General features: G+C 46.1%; 1 protein-coding gene across 4 annotated transcripts in view; it reads left to right on the forward strand.

The window, feature by feature from the left end:
* Window positions 1-8,854, forward strand: part of PARD3B (par-3 family cell polarity regulator beta) — a 393,607-nt gene extending 384,753 nt beyond the window's left edge. For all 4 annotated transcript variants that reach the window (XM_058421311.1, XM_040069267.1, XM_040069269.1 and 1 more), the window contains one exon: window positions 4,140-8,854. In XM_058421311.1, coding sequence (XP_058277294.1) covers window positions 4,140-4,494 — 355 coding nt within the window. In that variant the 3' untranslated portion in view covers window positions 4,495-8,854. The remainder of the gene's footprint in view (window positions 1-4,139) is intronic.
* Window positions 8,855-18,308: the final 9,454 nt, after the last annotated feature.

Genomic DNA, 18,308 nt, shown 5'->3' on the forward strand with positions numbered 1-18,308 from the left:
TGTGTGTGATCTGCAATTTCTCTGTAGGGGAAGGAAGATGAGACTTTGCTTCCTCAAAGTAAAGCAGATATTTTAAGGGGCAGCTTGCTCATGACATTTTTGAGGAGTGTTTTCACACTGCCCCACCAGTTTCACTCCTTTGTGGAACTCGGTGCTTCTCTCTCCCTTCGTTCAGTTGCCTCCTGCAGCAGCAGTCTCTGCTTTTAGCTAGACCCTCATCCATAATGCACTTTCCAGTGGGACCCAGCAGAGCTGAACTATCAGCAAAACCAGTTTTTGAGCTCTGAGATCAGTTCCTTCCCGGGATGTTGTGTCAGCTTCCCTGCCTTCTGCCTGCCATTAATTGCGCTGTATCTCCAGGTCAAACAACTGGCCAAAAATCTGGAAAACAGCTGACGGTCTGAGCAGCTCCTACTCAGCATGTCCCCTCAGAGGGCACGCTCCTGGCCTGGTTCTTTTGAGTGGCTGGACCTGCTTGACCCAATTTGTGGATTTTCGATCACTCCCCTGGGTCACTGATTTTCCACTTGAGGTTATTGGTTTGACCCCCACACCGTGGGTCACTTGGGAGGTGTGATATGGCCCTGTGAACTCTGAACTCATCAGAAGCCAACAAAAACAGAGAGAGAGAGGAGAAGAATTTCATTAGGACCTCCACAGAGGTGGCAGTGTCTGCCGAGGGAGAAGGTAGGAGTTGTTTTCATTCTTGCAGAAACAAGCACAGCATCTACAAGGGACTGCCAAGTAGAAAGTGTTTGGTTTGGTTTGTTTTGGCAGTTTCTTTAAGGATAAACAACAGCATATACTTTTACACTGTGGGCTATGGAGTGAGAAGAGTGTTGGTTCAGAGGATCCATCCTCTTCCTGCTGGGAACTGCTCTCAGTGGCCCAGACTTACTGCTAATGGTGACAGCATTTCTGCAGCCAGAGTTTGGTATTTGCAGTTGTTTCTCCTACCTTAAAAAATATTAACTTTCTGATGGTTGATTTGTCACACTTGAGAAGGGAAGAGCAGTTTTTTCATGTTTTTTAGGACTGGTCAGATAGAGGTTCCTGGAGACTCCTTAGGCTGGTTGGTTGCACACTGAGCAGCTCCCTGAGAATGAACTTCACCAGGCAGATGGGGTGGTAGATGGGGAAGAATGATTCCTCAGGAAATAACTTGGCTTCAGCTTGCTGTGCTGGTCATAAAAGGGGAAAAAAGTGTTGTCATTGGAGCTTGTCATTGTAGCATCTGCAAGTGTAACACCCTCTGGGATCTCTAGGGGAAGTGAGCTGGAGAGTGTGGAGCAGCCATGAGGATATCTTTTGTGAAATTTCCCTCACTCCTGCTGCCCAGAGTCAGCCTTTTGGACCGTTACCAGTGTTTCCCAAGGTTTCACTCGGGCAAAAGTTTTGCTAGTCATTGGCTAGGTCACTGCTTGTGTTATCCCCAAGGCTGCTAAAATAACTCACATACCTTCCGTCTTCCTGAGGCTTTCCTAAAAGGTTCGTGTGAAGTGGATTCCTCTCAGGTCTCAGTGTACAACCTGTCCTCCCAGCTGCTAAAGGCATGGCTCTGGGCAGGACACTCAAGAATTACACCACCTACGGGTGTTTCACCCTCAGAGAAAGGAAGCTGGTGCTGACAGTGAACAACTTGGGGTTTTATCTTTTAGAGAAAGATTTTGCTCTCCCCACATGTTCTTCTGCAGTTTGTCTACACAACCACAGATGGTGTTAAGCTGTAAGTGAAGTGATGGTGGATTTAGTTTGCTAGGAGAGGTGACAGCAATGGAGATCTGATGGCATTAGCTCAGGCAGCTTGGGGCCATTTCTCAGGTCTGGCACACTTTGATTGTTCAGGCACAGTGCTGGGCCAGAGCAGCCTGAGTGCACAGCCCTCTGCACAGTCACAGCTTCTGTGGCAGCAGTATAGCGCTGATTCCTAAATCTGGACTGGCTGAGCTTTCCTGGAAGCAGCTCTTTTGGCTGGATGGCAAAGCACACTCCTCTTTTTTCCTGCACCTTGCAGACCTCTGGTGTCAGTTGAAGCATGAGTTGTGTACTGAAGGCTCAGTATGTCATGCTGGTGGCTCAGTTCTATTCTCAGCCATCATTTTGGTGCCATTTCATCGTGAAATTGGTTTTTTAGAGTAATTCAATTTGCAGTTAGAGTTCTGTCCAAAAGCTACCACTGGCTTTTCAGTGAATTCTGGATCAGGTTCCAAGCTCAGTCCTTTTTTAATGTGATCCACAAGAATTTCACTGATTATAGTTGCTGATGAGAACACCTTATAAAACCAATGTACAGGATTTTTAGCATGATCCTTATATTAAAAGGTGATGGGTGTAGGTTTGACATTTGTTCCTGTTGGTGTGCTGCTTGACGCAAAGCAGTTCCTACCATTGCAGAGTCTTTTATGATTTGAAGTACATTTTTGTGCACAGAGGCATTAAAGCTGAGTGTGATGGGACTGACTAGTGAACAAGCCTTCATGCAGAAATATGTGGAGCAGCTCTTTGGCCTGCTCTGGAAATCAGGCTCTGTTGCAAGGCGTAGGTGTGTGAGCAGCGACAGTAATTGTCTCAGTACGTACAGTTAAGAGTGGTTTGGTATCTCAGAGGGTGGCTTCAGGCCCTTCAGCACTCTGTCTGGACTGTCTCACCAGGAGGTGGGGGGGAAGCTGGGAGTGCCTGTCTTTTATAATGTTCTGTTTTTAAAGCAGAAAGTCTCTGGGGAGCATAGGGTCCTAAAAGTCCAAGGCCTGGAATGCTTCCTTTTGCTCTTTCCATTTTAAACAGGAAACATTTGCACTAAGTTATTCCAGGAGGAGAATTGTAGGTTCATTTCAAGGCAGATAATGTTTGTTCATTGCCTGTGTCCGTGATTTACCCCATGGGCTTAAACGAGTGCAGCAGAAAACCACATGTTTTGTTTTACTACATGTTAAACAAAGTCCAGCAGAGTCTGGGAGCCCAGGTTAAGAAAGAAGGAGCATGCTTGTAAAAATCTCTGTGTGAACAAGAGAGTCATTGACAAATTTTGAACACCTGATCTGCTGTACCAGAATGATGACTTTTTCGTAATCTGTGCAAAGAATATTTAAACAGTTGATGAGTTCAGTCCCAAAGACACAGAGCAGGTGTAATTGATTTGTACTTCCAGCCCCTGTTTTGGGTCAAAACTCTGTCTTCTTACCTAAGCTCTCATTTGCAGAGAAGCTTCCTGTGCAGTCAATGAGAGGTTTTGTCCAAAGTGCAAAGACATTTGCAGTCAGACTGGCAAAAGCTCCTAATTAAATTGAACTTTTGGGGATGCTCTGTGACATGTCTGTGAGAACAATTATTTTTGCCATTTCAAAAGTATCATAAGTTAAGTTGTAATAAGAAAAAATATCAATGCTTCATTAGTGCAAATCATGAAATTAAGATGCAGAAGGCTGCAGAGAGGGCTCCATGGCACATCTTCGGAGATGACACATTCACATGTTGCTTTTCATGTGAGCTAGGGCTTGTGAGAGGCATACTGATTCAGCCAAGTTACAGAGCCATTTTTATATCAGGCCTTTTAGAACACAGATTTTTTGAAACCTCATTGGCAACTTGCCCATTAAACACAGGTATTGTATCCTGACATCCCTAGTGTTTCTTCCCCAGTTTTTCCAAGTATGGTGTTTGGAAAGTTTTACAGGCTGACATATTAGGAGAGAATAGTGGGAAATAGCCTGGAAAACGTGAATATTTGTGCATGTAAAGCTTATGGGATTTGCAGACTTGCAGACCCAACTCATCTGTTTATCCTCAGGCTAGATAAGATTCAGTCAAACATGCATTGTTTAAAGGAGCTTTGTTTCCATTATGGCAAATGGATCACAGGAGATGACTTTGGGAGCTGAAGGGCTCCAGTGCTCCCCTATTGTAAAAGGGCTGTGATGTGCGCTGGACCCTTCCTCCAGTGTCCTGGATGTTACAGACTTTTTGTAGCATGCAGGTGGGAAGCTTGTTATCCTTCAGAAGTGCTTTTCATTCATCAGGACTTGTCATGCTTGAGGTGGCATTTCCTCTCCCAAAGTAAACATAGATTGTATGTACAATAATGTATCACTGGGCTAGTAGACTGCGGTTTTATGTGCTTTATTATGCTTTTTCCTCCTCAGGCGTGGACCTGCAGAGCCACTAGAATATTTAACAGGGCCACGAGTAACGTACAAAGAGAGAGATCTTCCCTACTACCACGGAGGACAGCCTGTTATCCACCCATCCAAGGGGAGCTACGTCCGTGCACCGGACACAAGAGTGGCAGAGCTGAGGTACCCTCAGTATTACCCAGCGCAGCCCATCACAAACCAGCATAAAGGACCGCTCCGGCAGGACGTGCCGCCTTCCCCTCCGCAGTCCCACCGAGCACCGGCTTACAGTGAAATTGTCCGACACCGTGGGACCAGTCCAGACCAGTACCAGTACAGGCAGCAGGATCCCAGGCAGAAGAACCCCATGACTGCAGCTGTATAGCCGTGCACTGGACTTCCGGCACAGCCCGGGAGGAGCCCCCTCGGACATCATCCTTGTAGAGTTGTTCCCAAGCGTAGCTGCCTGTAAGAATGGCACACGAGACCTGGAGTCGTTCTTACTGAGCTGGGCTCAGCGTAGGTGCTTTCTAACAGGCGAACTAAAGCCACGTGAGGTACGATGTGTTTTGAGTATGTGAGGTACCAGACAGTTGAGTGTTTTTTTTAATTCCTTTTAAAAATAGAAAGTGGCTGCTGGAAATGAAACACAACACTTAATACACCTCAGGGCTATTTACTGAATCCAGTTACACCTTTACAGTACACAGCTGTCTGTGAAAGGGCAGCAGAGTCACCAGAGTTTCCTTCAGAGTGCTGTTGTGGAGCCTTTTAAGTGAGAACACAGCATGCAGCACGGACTTCTTGCAGAGCTGGGCATCTTGTGTATCTAACGTGTGATCGTGACAAAGGACTGCCACAGAGATAGTGGCCACATTCCAGGCACGTCCTGACCAACAGTTCTGCTTTAGGTTGCTGCAGTTCCAGATTTGTGATCTGGCCTCTGTCTTCCTCTGCCTTTTTGGTGGTGGCAGCAATTATCCTGTAGCTTTCATTTTTTGCAGTTTGTATATCAAGAGTCTTCTCTTATTGCACCTGGTGCAGTTGGAGTAGGGCAAAAAGCCTTATCCTGTGTGCTTGGGCAGGCTCACAGAGAGCAGGCGGCCACCTGAGAACCGTGTCTGTAGGGGAGGTGGGAGCGTGTGATTGTGAGTGTTGGTTAGTTATACACTGTGCAGTCCTGAAATGTAAACGCTGGAAACCAGATCCTCCGCTGCTGTCAGGAAGTGTCACTTGAGAGCTTTCAGTGGAGCTGGCCTATAAGGAGGTGACCAGGGAGGTGACTACGGGCATGGACTCCATAATTCATATTAAGTTACTGTGTCAGGTGCTGCCTTGGCTCCATCTGGCAGCCCGTTCCTGGCCCGCCCCAGGCGGTGTTGGAGCCAAGTGCCTGCCAGCAGCGTGCCTGGCCTGGCCAGCCCAGAGCCACCAGAAGGCACCTGTTCATGGGGGCCACCCTCAGTCCACGAGGGAGGCTCAGCCTCGGGCAGCACCGGGGCCCGCCGTGCCAAGTGCCAAACTACTTGAGTTCCTGCAACCAGAGACCATCAAGGTCAGTGGGGAAAGGGGCTTTTCACAGGGATGAGGGAAAAGACAGGGAAATGAACAGGAAGGGCTTCAAGACCCTGGGGCCCAGGAGGAAGATGTGAGAATAGCTGTTTGTAGCAAGTTATTTGCAGCAGTGCCTGTAGGAAGAGGGAAGGTGTGAGGGAGGAGGCGGTGTCAGCAGCACAGCTGGGCCGTGGTGGGGGACAGGGTGATGGGGTACGTGCCCAGTTCTTTGCCCCAAACAGCCTGGGTCTGCTCTACAGCCAGGAATTTGTGTCCCCAGCCAGAAGGACCTGCGCGACCTGACCCAAGAGGGCTCTGAGTGCTTAGAGGTCGTCTCAAGGATTTTGTCACAAGGAAACCATGCAGTATTGCGACCTAGAAACACGTTATTTCCAAGTGTCCTTAATTCCTTGACTTCTGCCTTTTGGGAATGTCACTAAAGCATTGGGCCTCCTCTCCTGATCAGGAAAAGACTGACCTGGTCAAGGATTAAGCATAAGGATTTCTTTGATGTAATTTTGACACCATTGGCATGCAACATATTAAATCACATAGTTCACTTTCCAGGTGTTAAATACCACCAGGAAGGTCTGTCCTGCTAGGAGGGTGTCCTGCCAGCCGGCAATGGCCCTGATGAGAGGCAGCATTTAATCCCAGCCTACTTTCTTCTCTGCTGATGGTGCTGGTTAGAGCCTGGCGTAACCCTCAGCGCAGGGAGCGCTTGCAGCTGCCTGAGTGGCTGGCAGGCTCTAGTGCTTGCACTGCCACTGGCCTCCACCCACCAGTAGGCTGGGAAGCAGGGGAGAGGAGACAGCTTTCCATGGTGGGGGAGCACCTCCATGATTCAGACAGAGGGCTGGACTCCCTGGGGCAGGGGCAGGCACAGCTCTAAATCCAGTCAGGAGGAAGCATTGGTGGGAGGGAGAGAGGAAGATGAATGCAACTGATTATGAAGCAAGGGTGTTTGGTTCTTGTTCCATTTCTTTCTGCCCTCTTCCCTAGTAATGTAGGAGGGGAAAACCTCCAGAGGGAGTGTCGGGTGTAAAGCTGGATGTCTCTCAGTACCCTCCATAAATAAGGCGCATTCCCCAAGGAAACTGTGCCTGTCATGTACGTGCTCTGCACAGCCTTGTACTTTTCTCAGAAAGCTTTAGATGCTGTAGGATAGTCAGCCAGGACTTGGCAGCCACAGGATAGCCGCTGGTGTTATAAGGGCCTGTTGAAAGTGAAGCAAAAACAAATTAAAATACTTTCCTTTCCCTCCTTGAAATATGACCCCTGATACATTTGTTCCAGCTGTAAAGAAACTAATGTTTGTGACAGTGGCTTTATCAAGCCAGGCCACAATTAAGAACAGCTCTGAATATAAGCTACTGCCTTTGTAAATCACTCTCAACTAACCCTGCAAATGGCATCACAGCACAGTGAACAGAACTTATTTACAATATTTCATGAGCCAGGGCCAAATAAAATCTGGATGGAAACAGCTCCTAGGTTATTTATAGCCTTTGAGGGACCTGCCCAATGTCTCCTCGTAACCTGAATCTTTCCTTAAGCGCTCCCCTTGACTGCATCGGCTCCACTCAGTTGAGGCAGACAGATCAAACAAACACCTTCTGAGCTGTTAATCTTACCTTACCCAACAGGTTATTAAATGATGCTTCTGCTCAGTAAGCAGAAATCAGTAGAGAGCTTCTTCCAATCAAAAAAAAAAAAAAAAAAGAAAAGTGCTATAAGTATAATATATGGATGCATCCTACATGTAAGGAGCTAAGGAGGAAGAATAGTGTGACCTAGCTGGGGGAGCAAGACCAAAAAGTATTATAGAGCATCTCATCAATCTCTGGTGCCATTGTTCTGGGAGAAAATTGCCATTTCCTGATTTAATATCCTGGTAGAGGTACAGTATTTTTGAAAGTATAACGTGTAACTACAGTATATATAGTCAGCTTTTCTGCAGTATAAAATGTATGATTTTAGCACCATATTGTGGAAAAATATGTACCGTGCAGAATTCACGAGGTGCTACAACTGACGGTTGAAAATACACACTTGCAAAATCCAAAAGAGCCGTTAAGTAACAAGTTGTTCTTTTCCCATATGTCCATATGTTTGGGAAAATTATGAGTCTGAAATGCTCTTGACACGTAATTGCCTCGCACTCCCTCATCCAAAATGTGCCAGTCCAGCAGCAGAGTTACTGACGTAGTGGATGTGAAGGGAGAGCTGGGTTTGCCACAGGAGCAGCCCTAAGTGCGTGTGTGTGTGAACAGAGGCATCAGAGGCATCGAGACCGAGGGAGAGAGGCCCGCGCTCACGTGAAGCTGAAGCTTTGATTTCCTGAGCTGGTGGCGTGCAGCCTGCATTCCTGGCTCTGGCACAGGGCCAGTCAGGCCCAGCAGTTGGAAGATTAAGAGATAGAAAAAGAGCCTGTGGATTTTCTGAGTGACCACCCACTAGTGAGCCATGATCTTGGCCTGTGAGCCGACATTACCACTGTGATATATTATGATGCAGAAGTCTCTAGGCACCCCTCAAATGCGTAAAGGAATATCAACTGCCCTTTGTGGGGGAAACTAAGCATAGAAAAGAAGAAAAAAAAAAGGCTCTTGCCTTGAAAAAGTGCACACAGTCCTGAATTCCAATTCACTCCAGCTTCCTGATCTAGAAATAGCTTCACATGCTGCCTAATTTTTTTACAGATGAATTGTGCTACCTCTTCCTCCCAGCCATCACAGATTTGTTTATCAGAGAGTTAGTGCTGTGAGTGAATCCTAGCGAATGCTCTGCCAGGGCCACATCCTGACACTCTGCTCTGAGCGGGGCTGCTTTGCTCTTTCAAAAGGCCTCAAAAGACCTGTTCTCCCCGTCACTGTTGTCCTGCAGGGTCCCTAAGCCTTACATGCAAAATCAGAAGTGCTATTCACTATCTCTGCATAGGAAAGAAGGCTTTGTAAGACACTATGCTGTTACTGTGGGGGAGAGGGAGGTACTTGTGATCCTAACAATACCCGTGTGTTTAAGTGAAACTGATTTTAAAATCATGTGTGATTGTTTTGGGGGAGAAATTCCACACGTAATTTGACAGGTTTTTTCTAGTACCACATCAAAGATTTTGATCTTTTGTTACATATGGCTATATAAATTTTACCCGGTTTATTTTGCATTAAAATAAAGGCTTTAAGACTATATATGGTTATGTACTTGTATGTAGAGTCTTTCCCTTCTTTTTGTCTACAAAGTCGTCCTCAGCCATGGATGTGGTTTGATATTAGAGGATGATAACATGATCAAGCTGGATCAGAATTGGTAAGATGACTTTTTACCAAAAAAGAAACAAAAACCACAGCAGCCATGTGCTGCTTTGTAGAAAAAAAAAGTATCCCAAGGCTTAACTTGATTCCATCTCAAATCGGCATTGTCTTCAGTTGTATCCCTGAATCCATACCCCAGGATTGACAGGAGGAGCGAGAAAGAAGTCCCTTGCCAGCTCAGAGAATTTCAGCTTAGGCAGCTGCATGTTCATTACTGAAGTTCCCCGAACAGTTTCACCTCAACATGGAGCTCTTCTCTTGCTGTTGGTACCAGCCAAGGTGTTCTGCAGCCTGTAGCAGCTGCCAAGGCCAACCAGCTGAGAGGGCTGGAGACCCTTGCCAGAGATTAAGGATGCCTTGAAAGTTCTTCACATGAGGTACGTTGGTCTTTTAACTGAAGCTGGGAACTCTTACTTTCACACATTATGCACAACCATAGGTCTTTGTAGGATCAGGCTGTGGGTTGCAGTGAGATTCAGGCAAGTGCGTTACATTGAGTAATATTCAAAATGGATACTTCAGTGAAAAGGCATTAGTACAGGGAGAAGGAATAATGAAGCCTAAGTTGGAAATTATGGGTTACTACAAAGAAAAAGGAAAGAATAAAAGAACAAAATAGACAGAAAGGAAGGTACAGGTTTGCAACACAAGGTATAACACAAATGGCAGGAATGGGTCAATGAAAATACATGTGTTCTGCACTCCAAAACATTTTGAATTCAGATCTTGGTGTTTACGGCTGAGACAGCTCATGGACAAATGTCAGTCAATTTTAGCATGTATTAAATTATAAACCACATATATGCCAATTTTAGAACGAGTCAGGTCATAACCCGTACTCACAGCTAAAAACTGTACAAATAAAAATGATACCTCAGTTTCTCCTGGAGCTGTACGAAGAGTAGCAAAAGACAAAGTAGGAGTGTGTTAAGAGCTGGAAACTTGGTGAGCACAGTTTAAGACAGTAGTCCTTCTGCCTTGACGGTCTCCTGTGGTTTCACTGCAACAGCACTCACTTCCCTGGGACCTGGGCTCAAGTTAAGATCTATTTTGTAGTCATTGCTCTGTCTGTATAAAGAAGTATGTGGAGCCATTTGACTGTTAATTAATTTTAATGAACGAGATGCGCCCTCCTGAGACCTGCACCCTGCTGTAAGCAGAGCGGGATGCAGTGCCTTTGCGCACGGAGGCTCTCGGAGCTGCGTTACCCCAGCAGCGGTGCAGTGACCTGCTGCAGTGTGCTCTCCCCGGGCCAGAGCGTCGCAGCCTCTCAGGCGTGAGGAACACGGCAGCTGGGGAGGCTCTCGGGAAGCAAAACGCCATTATCAAGATTGAAGTGGAGCTGAGCAGCTCCTGCAGCCTCCCAGAAGGCATCCAAGGCTTCTAGTAAGTCCCAGAAGATTCTGGCTCAAAGGCTGTGGAGGTCTCCTGAGGAGGGTACTCAGACTCCCTTCGCTTGGCGTGCTCATCCCTACAGAGAAGGTATGGAGGTGCTGAGGCATGCTTTGGGAAAGGATGGAAACAAGATTAATTCCCAAGTGTGGGTTCTACTCCAGGGGGGGACATCTTGGCTGATGATTTTCTCGGTGGGCTGAATGGGAATGATCTGACACAGCCAACCAGAGAGATAGGATTGCTCTGGGAACGGGTAAGGAGAGGTGAAGGGGTAGAGAGTGGGAAATTATAAGGAGAGTCAACTGGAGCAAAGGAAGGGGGATGAGAAATTAAAGTAAGTTGGAAAAGAGGGTCAGGAGGTGTCAGACCTGAACAGGAAATAGGTGGGAAGGAGAGGGGGTTGTCCCCGATGTGTGAAGTTCACAGACCAACAACGAAGGTGGAACTTTGTGGTAATGCTAGCTAATGCTCCCCAATTTCCCTTTTGCATCCCAGACTTGTGACATCCCTCCGCTGTGTCCAGAGTCAAGACCAGCACAAAGCTACCTGTGCTGGAGCTAGAAAGCAAGAGGGCAAGTAGGAATTGTGAGGAAAACCCCTCAGCCAGTATTGGGAGCAAAAGCTGTTTTATTGCTGACCTGGTACAAAAATCCTGAACCAGTTTCAAGGGCCAAAAAGGCGATTATAGTCTTTAAAGCAGAATTAATTCTCAAACCATTCCCAAAATATGCCTGACAAACTAACCCAAGCCAGATGAGCTGGCTGTGCTCATGGTAAAAGGAAACCTCTGTGCAGAGGAAGCAGCCCTGCTTCGCCTTTCCAGAAGAGTATCTGCATCTGAAAGAAATAATTTGTTGGGAAATATGTATAGTACAGTGAAATAGCAAAATGAGACATTCAATAAGGCTTCTATATAAAACTGTGCCCTTTGCCTCCAGCGGATAATGAATAAAAATTATATAAAGAAGCAATGAACATTCCATGTTTCATATTTAAAATACATTTGTGTGGAAAACAATGTGGCATAGAAAAGGGACTGAAGGGATCTCCAAGATAATGCCAGAAGCTGTGAGATGTTAGCAGCTTTGTCATATAAGTTTCAAGGTGTAGGTTTTTAATTTTCTCTTACGAATTGCAGAAGCAGTCGTGAAAACTGTCATTAAAATTCACGGCAAGAAAAGTAAACTTACATTAAAACCTATCCCATTCTTCTCTGAATTCTTGGTACTGACTAGGAAGAAGTGTCAGCTTCTCTGCCAAAATCTTACCTACACAAGCTGATTTAGTCTCTGAGCTCTGTTAAACTGGAGTTTTCATACATCAGCTCCTTCAATCCAGAGTACCAAGGGAAAAAAAAAAAAAAAAAAAAAAAAAAAAACACCACAAACCAAACTTAAAAATTGCAGCCTAGATTTTCAAACCAGCAAGCTATGATGTTAAGAGGTTTCATTTGCCACATTTTTTCCAGGAATGAAAAGAGAAGAAAAAAATAGAGCCAATATGAAGAAATTAGTTTATAAGTAAATAAAAAGTAGTAAACCACCCCTCCCTTCCTCCTAGGTATAGATAGACATATATATATATATATATATATATATACACACACACACACTCATATTTAGGTATTGCTGCTTTTGATCTAAAAGCAAGTTTACTCTACCTGCTTATTTCTAGCCTCCCCCTGAAGGAATCAGTATTTACAGCAATGTATGCACGTGAGGAAAGCAGTATAAATGGTGATCACCTGGTTCACGAGTGGACGGATGTGCAGAGCCCCTGAGTCCTGCAAGCAAAACGAGGAGGAAATTCTCAGAGCAGCATTTCCACATGCTGCACATCGCTCCAGTGCCTGCGCCCCTGTAAGTGACAACTGGCAGAGGTGGGCTGAGTTTGCAGGGCAGCTCCTGCCCCGGCTGTGGAGAGGATTGGAAAGGCTGCTGCAGTGGGTGAGGGCTCCTGGATGGGCACCAAGGCCAGGGTGCAGCAGCAACACGCATGGCCCGGCCAGGATGGGGAGGGCGGATGGCACCTCCAGGAGACTGGAACCAGAGTGTAAGTTCGAGCAGCCGTGGGGCTGCTCTTAAGACTGAAGCTGCCTGACAGCCTGTAGGTTAATTCGGCAAGCAGAGGAAATCAAAGGCACTTTAAGCATGCTTGGTTTCCAGCTCTGTATTCACATTTTGCCAAATTAATCACAACTAATTCAGTTAGTGGGGCACTGGGTTTTAAGAAGGGCGTTCCTTATCTCTTCACAGAGGCTCATGCACACATTTTCCTTACCACAGAGAATGTCTTTCCTTCCCTCTTTCTTTGTTCCTCTCTCCCCTCTGTTGAAAATAAGCCCTCCAGGCCAGTCATTTTTCTTCATATATAGCAAGAGGACAGTAAGGCCTCAGTCTGATGGGCATTTAACACAGTCATGCCGCCAGGCTCCCCCTCCTGCCCCATCCCTCCCTCCTAGCACTTGGTCTCACCCCATCCCCGTGTCCTTGCTCCTTCCCCAACTGTAGGGATTTTCATAGCTGTGAAAGGACAATGGAAACTGAGCTGCTATTGAAAAATAAGACTGATTTGTTTTTTTCTTTGCTGGGCTGTTTTTGACATGGATCATTTCCCAGCCCAGTTCCTCAGATTGCTTTGATGGCACAACAGAGTGGATGGAGCGGTGAGGGGAACCAGGCTGGGGGTGAGGATGTGTTGTAGAGTGGTTAGACTGCTCTTGCTACAAAACAGAAAAGGGAAAGAAAAGAAAGGAAGAATGCTAAATCACAGCCAAAGCACAGTGTATTAGGGGCTTGGATTTGGAAAGTCAAGCACCGTCTTCTGCAGCAGTTACATTGCTCTGCGCGTTTACTTCTGGCCAGATTTCCTGAGAGCAGTGGCAGCATTCACCAAGTTTGATTTCTTTAGGCTCTCTCCTGTGGATTTTCTTCTGTGTTTATCATTAGGAAATGTAGGTTTGGATTTTCCCCTTCCTGGGATGACACGTGGAGGCAGCAGGGAGCCCTGGGACCCCTCGCAGATCGGAGGTAACACACACATCACTCTCCTCGATGGTCTGGGATGGGGGTGCCCAGGAAGCAGTGCGGTCATGGGCTCACTTATGCAGGTCACTCTGAGGTTTCCACGTATTTGAGCTTCCTCAGCTCAGGACAGCTGCTCCCAAGGATTCCTGTGAGAGGGGGACAGGGGTCAGCAAGGGTGCTACCGGCAGGTCCCAAAGTGTAGTCAGGGTGCTCCCTGTCACAGCCTCAGCTCAATCACAGTGGCTTTTCTGTAGGACTTTTTTGTCTGGCTGGCAGGGGTCTGCACAGGGATGCCAGCAAATTATTCAAGTCACCCTGTGTGATAAACATTAACTATTTTTTGTTCACTGAAGATCAAATAACTCAAGATAACAAGAAGTTACTATGTCACTATCTAAGCTGATAGGCAAACAGACCCTTGCTCATTCCTTCTCTACTTGCTTAATCAGCTTTAAGTTTCAGGAATTCCAGCTTACAACTACAGCCTTCATCTCTGCGACCACCGAGGGACAGAAAGAGACCCTCCCAGCAACACGTCACACATACATCATCGGAGGAAAGAAGCAAGATAAAAGCAAGACTGAAAAATCTACCAATTCACGGCAGTTGGTGGAGCGAGACTCCCCTGCCGTCCAGCGCTGTATTTGCCTTTGCTTTGCCTGCTGTAATGTAATAAATTCCTATTGGAACTTTTCTTCGTGTTCATAGTCTATTACAATTTGGTGCCGTGACTCGGATCCACCTGCAAGATAGGACTTTTGGTTCTGCCTGGGGGGCGCCCCGCCGATCAGTCGGCGGCCCAGGTAGACCCGATTCCTGTCTCGGTTGGACCGACGAACCTAAATTCAAAGCATTAGGCAAAGGAGGCCGGCAGACCCTATAAACTTTGTGCACAAAGGTCCGGACGAAGACGCAAGACGCGTGAGTATCTGTGTGGAAGATTCCGTTCGGTCTGGGTCGGGTATCCTGGAGTGCTGCGAGTGTGTGTGTGAGTGAGAGGAAAACCGGCAGCTCGGATTTTCCAAGTGATTGTGGACCCTCAGTAGTGCGGTTCTCATTGCCCGAGAGGGCGTGAGCCACGAACAAGGGGAAGCGAGTGATTTCCGCACCACACTTGTGTGAGGGCACTCCAGAAGATGGGACAGGGGAAGAGCAGGCCCTCTACTCCCATAAAACAGATAGCCCACTGGGGTTCATATTAGACAATTAGAAACATTACCCTAACACAGGGGGTAAAGATAAAGCTAAAATGATCCATTATTGTGTAGTAGTATAGGGTGGAAAGGAGATTTCCTGGAATATTTTTTTGCCTATTTTTAGATCATCAGAAGATTGGGTGAGGCAAAAACTCAACTTGTGAGTAAACACTAAAATTCCTGTTAGTCAGGAAGAAAGTGAATATGCTAATGTATGGGTTACAAGACCTGGGGGTGAAGTGCTCCTGTTTCCCCTCAAAGAGGGAGGACGAAAGAAAGACAGGAGTAAAGAAGAAGAAGCCTTACTAATCCCACCTCCTTACATACCCCCTCAGAACCCCCAGATTCCGGATGCACCTCCAGTGGAGCCTCAGGAAGCAGGAAGTAATCCCGAGCCCCCCGAGGAAGTGCAGGGACCCATAACCCGAGGTCGGGCTAGACAGCATAACCTATATCCCCTAAGAGAAATGCCTGTGGGGGGGGGCCAGGGACCTCACCCAGCGATAGGGTTTGTTTCAGTACCTTTGAGTTCTGGGGATGTTCGGGAATTTAAGAGGGAGATGGGGAGCCTCCTGGAAGATCCTTTGGGGGTGGCCGAGAGACTGGACCAATTTTTGGGACCCAGTATTTATACTTGGGGTGAGTTGCAAGCCATATTGAATATTCTCTTCACGGCCGAGGAAAGAAATATGATTAGACGAGCGGGGATGCGGCTATGGGATTCGCAACATGCACAAGGACCCTTAGCAGACACCAAGTGGCCTTTGCAGGATCCCAATTGGAATCATCAGCAGCAGGATCACAGAATCAATATGCAAGATCTGAGGGGGATAATAGTACAGGGGATCCGGGAAGCGGTGCCTAGGGGGCAGAACATCAACAAAGCATTTAATGAGAGACAGAAAAAGGAGGAGACACCTACAGATTGGCTAGAACGCTTGAGAAAAAACCTGCAGATGTACTCGAGCTTAGATCCTGAGACACCGTTAGGGCAAGCACTACTAAAAACACAATTTGTGGCTAAATCGTGGGAAGATATCAGAAAGAAGTTAGAAAAACTAGATAATTGGCAAGATAGAGACCTAGATGAGCTATTAAAGGAAGCACAGAAGGTATGTGTGAGAAGAGATGAAGAGAGTCACAAGAGACAAGTAAGAATGATAGTGGCAGCAGTGAGAGAAACTAGGAGAATTGATGCCCCTCCCAAAACAAGTCAAGTGGCCCAGAGAAATGGGGGAAGGGTTCTCCGGGTAGAGGAAAAAAAATGGAGGCGTATGTTTCTACTGTGGGAATGAAGGACACTTTCGGAGAAACTGCAGGAAGCAGCTGAGGGATAAGAGAGTCTTCAAAGAGGACTGAAGGAGTCAGGGGCTTCATTTGCTGGGGACACAGAAACATCAGGAGCCCTTGATAAAATTAAAAATAGGTCCTCAGCAGCAGGAATTTGAGTTTTTAGTAGATACTGGAGCTGGGCAATCGACAGTCCAGGTACTACCGAAGGGATGTAAGATATCAAAAGAAACTGCTCAAGTGGTAGGGGCGAAGGGGGAGCCCTTTGAAGTCCCTGTTATTAAGAATGTACTGGTGGAATCGAGGTCCAAAATAGGAATAGGAACCTTCTGCTAGTACCAGAAGCAGATTATAATTTGTTAGGGAGAGACTTAATTATAGAAATGGGTATTAATATAGAAGTAGTAAATGAGGAAATCAAAATAAAACTCTGTCCCTTGAGGGTAGAGGATGAGAAAAAAAATTAACTCAGAAGTATGATACACTCCTGATAGTGTAGGAAGGTTGAATATACCCCCCTTCTCGGTAATCATTAAAGATCCAGAGACACCGATAAGGGTTAAACAGTACCCCATCTCCCCAGAGGGGGGTAGGTTGTTTGTAAATGGCTCATCGTGAGTAATTAATGGAAAAAGGGTCTCTAGCTATGCAATAGTTGGGAGAGAAGGACTTGCAGTTATCGAATCAGGCCCTCTAAGTGGATCTTGGTTGGCGCAGGCCTGTGAACTTTATGCTGTACTGCGGGCATTGCAGTTGTTGAAGGATAAATCAGGTACCATCTATACTGACTCAAAATATGCCTATGGGATTATACACACTTTTGGGAAAATATGGGAAGAACGGGGGTTGATAAACTCCCAGGGAAAAAAACCTAGTTCACCAGGATCTAATCAGGAAACTGCTGAAGGCCTTGAGGGGACCTAGGAAAATTGCTGTTGTTCACCTGAAAGGGCATCAAAAGGGATTGGATTTTAAAAGCAGGGAAAATAAAGCAGCAGATCAGGAAGCAAGAAGGGCTGCTTTGCAGACGTCACAATCTACCCCCCAGGAAGATCCAAAGGCTGAAAGAAAAGAGCGTGAGACTAGCAGAGGGAATTTGCAAAAGATATATAGTTTTACTATGCAGGAAAAAGAAAAGATGAAAAGAATGGGGTTGAGAGAAGACCCAGAAGGGGAATGGCGACTTCCAGAGGATAATAGAACTGTACTGCCTAAATCCATAACTATGGATATTATGAGGAGAATACATAGCAAAACACATTGGGGGGCACAAGCATTAGTAGATCAATTTGCCACCAAACATATGTGTATTGGGGCAGATAACTTAGCAAAGCAGGTAGTGAGGGGGTGCGTTACCTGCCTAAAAGTAAATAAAGCCAATTTAAGAAAAACCTTAATAGGGGGGGACGACCTACAGCATACCGGCCATTTGCTAACATCCAACTAGACTTTACTGAGTTACCAAAGACTGGGAGGTATAAATATCTATTAGTAATAGTGGATCACCTAACCCATTATGTAGAGGCATTCCCTACGGCAAGGGCAACGGCATAAACAGTGATCAAGACCCTATTAGAGCAGATTATTCCCAGATATGGGGTCACGGAAACCATTGACTCGGACAGAGGCCCTCACTTTACATCCAAAATAATTAAAGAAACCATGGCAATAATGGGAATACAATAGGATTATCACACCCCCTGGCACCCCCAAAGTTCAAGAAGAGTAAAAAGAATGAATGGAGAAATTAAAAAACAATTGACCAAACTTGTGATTGAGACCAAACTGTCATGGGTAAAATGCCTACCATTAGCATTGCTAATATCCGGACACAACCTAGATCGGATATGGGAATATCTCCATTTAAAATGTTGTATGGAATGCCCTACAATATAGAGGAACCGCAAGATCATCCAAAGTTGAGGGATCAAAATATGAATGTATACATTACCAGCCTAATAAAATATAAGGAAAATCTATAGAATAAGGGAAGGTTAGCTCAGAGACCCCCACTAGATTTGAAACTGCACCAGGTGCAACCAGGAGATTAGGTAATGATAAAGTCCTGGAAAGAAGCAACCTTAGCCCCACAATGGGAGGGCCCTTACCTTGTATTGCTTACTACAGATACTGCAGTCAGAACAGCAGAAAAGAAAGGGACCCATGCTAGCAGAATTAAAGGGCCAGTGAGCAAACTGACTCCTGAGTAGCAGGTAACAAGCAATCCTGGAGACCTGAAGTTACGGATCCAGAGGAGAGATCATCAATGAATGGACACCGTGTAAAATATGCACCAGAACCACACTACACGGAGGAAAAATTAATTTGTAACTCTGATGTTAAGATAAAGTGTAGAGACCCAGAGTGCAATTGTTATCCTTTTGTTTGTTATATTTGTAAAATCAGCGGGGACAGGTGGTGGAG

Source organism: Hirundo rustica, chromosome 7 (genome assembly GCF_015227805.2).
Source record: "Hirundo rustica isolate bHirRus1 chromosome 7, bHirRus1.pri.v3, whole genome shotgun sequence".
Taxonomy (NCBI): domain Eukaryota; kingdom Metazoa; phylum Chordata; class Aves; order Passeriformes; family Hirundinidae; genus Hirundo; species Hirundo rustica.